The 9028-nt window shown below is 39.9% G+C and overlaps 1 protein-coding gene across 1 annotated transcript; it reads left to right on the top strand.

Moving 5' to 3' along the window:
• Positions 1–1704: 1704 nt before the first annotated feature.
• LOC138632091 (regulator of G-protein signaling 5-like) lies at positions 1705–8806 on the top strand. The gene is made up of 5 exons (XM_069717380.1): positions 1705–1793; positions 5162–5232; positions 5504–5565; positions 7032–7198; positions 7441–8806. Coding segments are annotated over exons 2-5 (408 nt in total). The 5' UTR covers positions 1705–1793; positions 5162–5230; the 3' UTR covers positions 7618–8806.
• The last annotated feature ends 222 nt before the right edge of the window (positions 8807–9028 follow it).

Here is a 9028-nt window from a genome sequence, read left to right as displayed (position 1 = left end):
ACTTTCTAAAAACTGCCCTGTCTGTGTTTATGGGATTCAACACTTCACAATTCACTGACTGACACATACAAAAAAATGGAGGTCGCTAGCTAACAAAGCCGTGCTTAATCAGACAACCACAACAGACAAGAGAAACGGTGCTTGGATTTGTTGTTTATGTCGTAGAATAGAAGGATTAGGCTTTCTATTCAGTTCTCTGGTACGACAACAACCCCAAACATTCAGGGTCATAAAGAACTGGCTTGAGTGACGAGAAATTACGCAAAGAAACAGAAGCAGCTGAGTCAACCTAAATCCACACATGAACTGTGACAAGCTCTCCGAGAGGCTTGGAACAACCTGCCTGCCAAGTACCATGAAAAACCGTGCACTAGTAGAACTAGTGCTATTTCAAAGGCAGATGGTCGGTCACGGCGATTATCGGTTTGATTTAGTTTATTTCTTCCTGCTGCACTTCCTATGAAGCTACTAGATAAATAAAAACTATTCACAGCAATATTTTAGGAAGCGTCCTCAGTCTGCTTTTAGTGCTTGTGTGTGTACATTCACATAAATTTAATTAACAACTGATTTCTCTGCACCAATAATAAAAGTCTTCATCGGGTGACCTCTTACAGGTCAAACTAAAGCATCCAATCAATGAGGTCATCCCTAAATTCAACAATTGAGCCTTTTAATTAAACTGTCTTTCCATAATTCATGGCCTTTTGTGCATGCAGAAAAATGTATCCGTCACTACGCCTTTTCATCAGGAAACAAATCTCATTAAATGATGAAATCATTAATTAACTGAAAGGCATGAATGATTATTATGGTTAACTGAGAGAATTACCAATAAGGATTACCAGTGTGCAGGTGAGATCCCTTTTGGTATAATCGTAATCACATTGCCACTGGGATAGAGGCGTTATTTTTGGGGTTTAATAAAGCAGCTACTCAATATGAACCTGCCTTCCGAGGCACATGCTATTTTTTTTTCTTTTATAATTTTCAGATTCAAGGAATATTTATTCGATTGTGTTTTTAATCACTAAGACATTGACTGCAGGCATTCCCAATGTCAGTGGCTCCAAATTAAAAAGTTTGTCAAAATTCATATTCTATCGCTGAAGGTAATGACAATATCTTAAAAACTTATTTGCACCAATATCGAAGACAAAAGTTGTCCTTAAGTGATATTTATCCATGATTATATCAGGCATTTTCAGATTTAGTCTGGGACGGTGTGAAAGAGACGTTGCCTCTCGATTGTCAAATGTGCATATTTCTTTGGAAACTGCACACAACAGATCATTTTTAGGTTTCAAAATCTAAAAGCAAAGCCAGTTCTACCGCAGTGGTGTCGGTTCAGGGTCCGTCACAGGCGTGCCTGCCTGTCTCCTCCTATTTTTTACTGTAAACTAATGGTTTTATCGAAGTCCCAAGGGCTTTTTTTTTTTAACTTTTTTTTTTTTTCATTCACATCATTCATATTCAGGCTCACATTCATGGTCTGTGCCACGCCTGTGTTCAGAAAACACAAACATGGAAAACAACAAATGTGTGTATGTGCTGGCAGCATGCTGTGGGAAAAACCTTATTTCTGTTGAAGAGCTGCAGGTCAAAAAGAGCTGCAGTGAAAACTGAAATTTCTGCGGAGCCCGGGCATGCCTGTACCGCAGCTCAACATGCACAGGCTTGCACCTCCAGGGTAAGTCGGGCAGGGAAAAAGAGAAGTCTGAGAAGTTGTTGAACACACAACTTCACAACAACGAAACATACTTCAGTCTTTTTGGCAGCCGAAAACACATGTCGTAAGTATGAGCTCCAAATAGGCTTTACGCTTTAAGACTTTGGACAAACTGGTCGTTTGGCACCGAGCATGTTTTGGGGGGTTCTGTTGAGCGTTGTGAATGTTTTAGTTCCCCTGTGGTCTGCCTTGTTCTTCAGTAATGACTGACTTTCTCTGATCCCGCCCTGCCAGCATGTTGCTAAAATAAAACCGGGATGTGTTCTGCTGGATGGTTCTCTCTTGTCTGCGGGTTTTCGAGCAAGTGTTTCTGATGGGGCTCCTGTGATCTGTGCTTTTTTTATTGGAAGTTTCTTCCTCTGTGTTTCTCTGTTTCTCAGTGTGCCTACAGCTCTCTTTCCCGTCCCTCCCTGAGAAAACATGAAAAAGGTCGAGTGAGAATTCTTTGAGCTGGCTGTGCTCTGTGCTTTATATGACGCAATCCGAAAAATGTGTGCCTGTATTAGGACGCAGCCTTTTTTTCTGATGCCTCGTCCAATACTTCTGAGGGAACTGATTGATAATTCATCCCTAAAAAGTAATACAGCTCCCTCAAGGCTGTCGACATTTTCGGGGTACATTTTCATACAGTGGCTTTAGGTGAACACATTTTTTTGTTTCGTTTTTATTTTCGTTCTCAGCATTTTTAGGAATCTAGGGATTTAGGACAACAGTGCTTGGGCAAGTGACCTACATTCCTGTTAAAAGGCAAATAAATAAAAGACTGGCTAAACTGAATGAGCTGCAGAATTAGGCAAATAAATCTATGGGGTTCTGTTCACTGGAAAGTCACAGAAAACTAACTGGAAATCTGTAAGTTTTGTAGCAGCACATCTGCTACAAAACTAGACAAACAATTAATTTGATTCTGCTCACTAGAATCTGATGGAAAAATAAATGGAAACCTGCAGGTTTTGTAGCACCACACGTCTCCTGCCACAAAATTAGACAAAAAATTAATTTGATTCTGTTCACTGGAACCTGACAGAAAAATAACTGTAAATCTGCAAGTTTCCAAGCAACACATGTCTCCAGCACCTGTCTGTAATTTTCACTCAGTTGGGCAGCTGTCACAGCAGAGAAGAACTGTGGGACACTCACTAAGCAGTGTTGGCTCGGTGCTGCAGTGCTGCTGGACTGTGCTGCCGGCTGAGCAGTCCTAACTCCAGGTACTGGTGCCTGGCTGACACAGTCAGACAGGCTGGTGCTGCTGGCTTAGTAACATGCCAAAGGCAAAAAAAAAAACAAGCGTACTGCCAATATCAGGAAGTGTTCTTGATGTTCTTGGGACCATATGTCTCCACGCTGACAGCTACAAGTGCTGTAATCATATTGGGAAATTATACCTGAGTGCTGTTGCTTTAAAGACATCGTATATCAAAATATATACTTCATTTCGTTTATAAACTGCTCCATGTATTTTTACCGGATGTGAAAGCAACCCTCGCATCCTCTGTTGGCTGCTAAACGTACATCCTCTTACAGAAGGCGAGCTGACAGGAGATGAGAGTGTCTCATCTGTGCAGCTCTGTCTTCCAGTTTTTATCCATCAGCTGCTGATTTGGCTCCTTTATTTTTTTCCATCCTCAAATCTTTCACTATAATGTTACAGCACAGTACTTGAGATAAAATGACTTATGTAAAAGTAAAATTATTGATTAGATTAACGTAAAATTCTCCCTTTTACGTCTCGGGCATTTTTTTTTACCTCTTATCGTTGCTTCTTATTTCAGACTTTACAAGGTTGTGAACAATCAGTACTTTAAGGTACAAGCAGTTAATTCATATTATGCTAAACACACCGGGGATCATTTGAATATGTATAGGCTGCAGTTACCTCGTGTAATCTGAGAAGAATAGATCCGGTGGGAATATGTAGTCTGTGTTAAATACATCATATTTAACAGAGTTGTCACGTAACTTACAGATAAAAAAATAACATACTCACGTAGTGCCTGCTTAAGATGCATGTTTGTATCTGTCAGAGACATTATCTGTGCATGCAGCTCTCATGCCATCCAGACGTCAGATAATGCGAGCAGGTCTTGCAACAACCACTTCAGCCTGTGAATCTGTCAGCAGAGATGCTATTTTTTTTAATTTATTTGCTCTACTTTTCAGCATGTTCACTTGCTGTAATTTCTCATACAACATTCACTACTCTGACTTATTCTTATCTGAATCTGTGCTGCAACGACCCACTTTCCCCGTTGGGATCATTAAAATTTCATCTAATTTAGGAATCTCCGAACAAGTAAACTAATGACGAGAAGATTCTGCTAGTTCGGCATAAAGAAAAAGAGATTTTGACATAAATCCAACTCCCTGATGACAAGTTACAATTAAACTTATGGAAATACGATTTGCAGAATGTGTCAGAGAACACAAACTCCTCTGGGGTTTACAGTAAGTGACTGCTGCAGAATATTAATCTTATTAAAACATCAAGGTAAACCCATCAGGGGCTTATGTGACAAATGGTTAATTATAGCCTTTGGTGGAAATTGTGAAAAGTAGGCTACATTTACTTATGTACTAAATGTGGGGTAATTAACAGATTGTCAAACTAAGGAAGTCCAGCCTAATGAGTACTTTTATTTTTGAAAGTCAATTAGATTTTGCATAATGTAAAACAGTATATATATTCAAGTTGAATTCTAAATGCATTTTTACTTGTGATGTTTATCATTTCATTTTTTCACATTGTTGTATTTGTCATTTTAGTGGATAAGCTGAATTGTTTGTTTCCATTTTTTTTTCCATTTATTTGAGTTTGCAGTGGTGCCTCTGCTCACCTAAAAAGTGTAAGTCCCTCCAACACTTAACCCTCCAACGACCCGCCTGCGGGACAGGCTACAGTCATCTGCAGGCATTTGTTTGCAAAAACAAAAGATTTAGGCAGAGATAAAAAAAAAAAAAAAAACCTTCTACACTAGTGTGTTCAAACTTCTATAACTCAATGCCAAAAGCGCCTACAGCGGTTCTGATAGTTGTGGAGAAAACTTTTGAGTGTTACCTTTCAAAAGAGACCAAAGTTATACATTTCAAACAGTTGAAGAACAGCTTTCAATTCACTTTGGGTATTCCTTGAATAGGCAAATTTTACTGCATTGTTAAGGGGTAAATCTACTTTGGTCTCCACCAACTCTTGGGAAAATATGTATTGTCTATAGCTGCTAAATGCCACACCATGTTTAACAATTTCTCTCTGAACTTGGGGGGCTGAGGGAAACTTTAAAGATGGGTGCTTTCCCATTTCACATATCACTCTGATTCATTTTCAGGAAAAAATCATATATTTTTGTGTTGCTGAAAGTAAAATCTTAACGCTTCTTCCACTAATTAACTTTCGCCATATTTCTGATCTATTTTCATCTCTCTGTGGTCGGGAAGGAACTCCAATCCGGCGGACAACACTGAGTGATCTGCTATCTATTCAATTAAGAGCCAATATCAGCTGACATGTGAGTCACCGTCATTAATTTCATCCTTTAGACTTGATGACAAAATGAGGTGTCTGTCACTATTTGTTATTACATTCACAATCTGAATAATTTATATCAGTTAATTTGAAATCTAAGAGATAAAACATTAATAATTAGTTGATCTGATGTAATAAGTAGATAAAGTGTTATATATATATATATATTTTTTTTTTTATTAGTAATATATATTAGTCCAATGTAATTCAAATGTTTGACAAAATGAACATTTCGTGACCATTTTGCTGTGCAGGGCTCCTGTTGATGATGTCATAGCATGGCGAGAGTCACTCAACCATCTTCTGGAGTGTAAAAGTAAGCGCACTTTGAGATTTACTCCTCTCATCTCCGCTGTCCAATGCCGCGCTCTCAATTCTCCATCCTCTCAATTCTCCGCTGCCCGGCCCCGCACATCATCTTTGAATTGCCCCTCGGGCTTCTCTCCGAGGATCGGGGATATATTCCTCCCTCAAGTTCATCAAACCCATTTGGAGATATATTTAAGGAGGACGACACCGGCAGAGATAAGAGGCGTAATCTAAGCCGCCGGTGGAGATAGGGCGATTCCAGCCGGCGCTGATTCATTTCTAAGGCCGACGCTCACTCACGGCTGTCACCTGACCATATTCCTGGCCTCTATTTGAAAATGACAGAAGGAGCAGATAAGTTCCTTCTCTCTCTCTCTCTCTCTCTCTCTCTCTCTGCCGTCTTTCTTCTCTCATTACTTCGCTGTAATATTTTAGCCTGTTGCCTCCTTCGCCAAGATGAACTGCCCTCCAGAAGATTCATTTAGTCTTGCATCCCAGTTGCTCCATTTTCCTTTGAGGAAATGCGACGACACGTACGATAAATAGGTAAACAGCAGCAAAAAAGTAAATAGTTGTGTATGTGGCATACGTATCGTTCGGTTTTTAAAGATTCGGCTGTTATGATTGAAGGCTCAGATACGGAGTGATTTGTAGATGGGAACAAGCGGCCTCTGGATGTGTTTTGTTTCCTGTCAATTATTGTCAGAGCACCAGCTGTGATTTATGTAAAGCAATTTGCGGGAATAACGCCGGTGCTCGCAGTTAGCTGTTTGTTTGAGCTCCCAGAAGACGTGCTAAGTATTTAACACCTGCGCTGGAGTCACAACGCCGTGAACGCACCCTTAAACAAAGGTGAAGGTGGGTGTGAGGAGCAGATAACAAGAAATATGGGTGTACAATTATACGATGCTGAGGCAGAACGTATCAGGATGCAGGTTTTGGGTTCTGAAGGTTTTAGAAGTTAAAACGGGCCCTGCAGACATCCAACACAATGCCTGGCGGTTTTCTGCATCATGGCTTTATTCACTGACTTCTTTGAGCTCACAAACGCCATAAAGAGGAAGGAAGAATGTGAGTGAAAGATAACGGAATTGCTTAACCTTTAGTGTGGGCTCACTACCCTTACTATTTCCACCTTTAATACTTTTACACATTTAACAGAGGCAGATTTGTTTTAAACTTCTTTTTCACCCAATTTTGAGTCGCCAAAGCCTCAAAAACAGAGCTCGTGTATTTCTGCAATAAAAACTAGCTCCATGGAGTTATAGGGTACCTTTAGGTGTTGTCTGCATGCATAATGTCTGTAGTAAATCTGGTTATAATACTAAGAAAACCTGTTCCAACCTGTCTCTCAGTTTGCTGCAGATTAACACCCTCTATTTAAACGAAACAGGGAGGATTATGGCAGCCCGTGTTCAGGGTTTGAAATGAAACTGTCCTGATTTCAAAGGGTGTCTGTTCCCCTTTGTGCAGCGGGCCAGCTGGTCTTTGAGGACTTTCTGAGGACAGAATACAGCGAGGAGAACCTTCAATTCTGGCTGGCCTGCGAGGACTATAAAAGAATGACCAGCGTGAAAGAAATGACAGCCGCTGCCAGCAGGATTTACGTCAAGTTCGTCCAAGTTGATGCGCCTAGACAGGTAAAGTGAAACGTGAATGAAGTCGGACCTGTGTAACTCCAAATCAGCCTCAATCACCGGCTTGCTCGTTGTCTCCGTCAATTCTCCACCGGTTTCACTCGCCTTTATTCTGAAGAACATGTTTATATGCTACTTACTATTGTAACATATCGTTATGTTTCTGAACACATCATCATATAGAAAATGTATCCGAACAGCAAAACTCAAGAGTGAAATAAAAAGTCGCTTCTTTCTAAACACAGATAAACATTGACTGTGCGACGAGAGAAGAAATCAGTGAAAATATCTCTCAACCAGGACCAAATTGCTTCGACGTGGCGCAGAGACTGATATACGGTCTGATGGAAAACGACTGTTACCCGCGATTTCTGAAATCAGAAATCTACCAAGCTCTCCTGGAACAGGCTGAACAGCAATGAAAGCGACGTGAAGAAGAAAAAAATAAAATAAAATCTCGTCCGACGCCTCTCTGAATGATTGATTCTGCACTTCAGAAGACTCTCCTTAGAATCTCAGTTTAAACAAAAAAGGGGGCCTGCCTGTCAGAAGAAACAGAAGTGATAGGAGCTCCGGAGCTGTTGTTATGGGGACTGACAGCATCTAAAAGCCACACATGATTTAAATAATGTATTAAGCTCCGTTAGATGTCAATTTTTGTTTGGATTGCTTTATGTTGCACAAACTCCTGTAATTCAGAGAAAAAGGTGCGGATCATCTTTTGAAAGGGTGACATTTGATTGGACAAGTACCGAGGGTGAAATGTTTCTAATTTGTGAGCAGAAATTAGTAATACACGCATTTTAATTATTTAGAACACAGTATATTTAATTTTCAGAACACTTTGGTGTGTTTTACAACCACAGAAGCAAAGAAAACGGCCCGACGACTAATATTTTTTGGAACTCTTTAAAGTGTGATGTCATCTTTTTTTGCCTGCTAAAATTCTGTATGCTCGACCCAGTATCACGGCAAAGCGTGAAATAGACACTACAGCAAAATGTGAAATAGACACGCTTTTGGATGCGGAAGGTTTCATTTTCGTTCACTACAGGAAAACGTGTAACTGTCATGCCTAGACAGGCCAAAACGTGTCTATTTCACGTTTTGCCGTGATACCGGGTTGGTATGTTTACATCTAATAAGTGATATTACCTTCTCATTTCGTGCAGTATTCTAATAGGAAATCTGTTAATATCTTGTTGCAGCGGGGTACTCAGTCTACATCCATATTACTTTGGCTATATACAAATGGCTGCCTGTGTATAGAGCTTTTTGCCCCTCATTTACCCGTTTACACTCAGATGGCAGCAAACTACCATTCAACGTGGTGGTCTGACCATCAGCAGCAATTTGGGCTTATTGTTTTGCCAAGCTGGGAATCAAACTATCAATCATGTGATTAGTGTACAACACCTGTAACTTTAGAGCATCGCACACTCCCTGTCAAAATGTATTCTAAAGAGTAAATATCCTGTTTAAAACTGCTGCGTTGTTGTTTTTGTTGAAGTGCTGCATCTGAGATGGCTGATTATAATCATTAACAAATGGTTGTACGAATGAACACATGCAAATGATGTGTGCAACTGCATGAGCCTGTGTCTAATTTATGAGCACAAATAAAGTGATGCAATGACAGAAAATGAGAAAATATTCTAGTTACAACTAATTAAATCTGCGTTAAGATTGGGGATGTGGAATTAAGGAATTAATTGAGGACAAGAATAACATCTGGGTCATATTATGGATTTTAGGAAACTCTGACCTCATAAGAAGAGATCTGAAAACGGCCAACTTTCCAGATATTTCAGCTAAGAAATCTGGTTATTAAAA

The sequence above is a fragment of the Brachyistius frenatus genome, unplaced genomic scaffold (assembly GCF_029030835.1).
Source record: "Brachyistius frenatus isolate BFR_SWC_R1_liver_20210118 unplaced genomic scaffold, ASM2903083v1 Contig_173, whole genome shotgun sequence".
Classification (NCBI taxonomy): Eukaryota; Metazoa; Chordata; class Actinopteri; family Embiotocidae; genus Brachyistius; species Brachyistius frenatus.
Note: the sequence above shows the minus strand (reverse complement) of the source record. Positions and strands in the feature narration are given on the sequence as shown.

Excerpts from the sequence above, each read along its gene's own strand:
- LOC138632091 (XM_069717380.1), top strand. Across the intron at positions 5,566-7,031 it reads CCATCTTCTGGAGTGTAAAA|CGGGCCAGCTGGTCTTTGAG; the intron begins GTAAGCGCACTT and ends CCCTTTGTGCAG. Across the intron at positions 7,199-7,440 it reads AAGTTGATGCGCCTAGACAG|ATAAACATTGACTGTGCGAC; the intron begins GTAAAGTGAAAC and ends TTCTAAACACAG.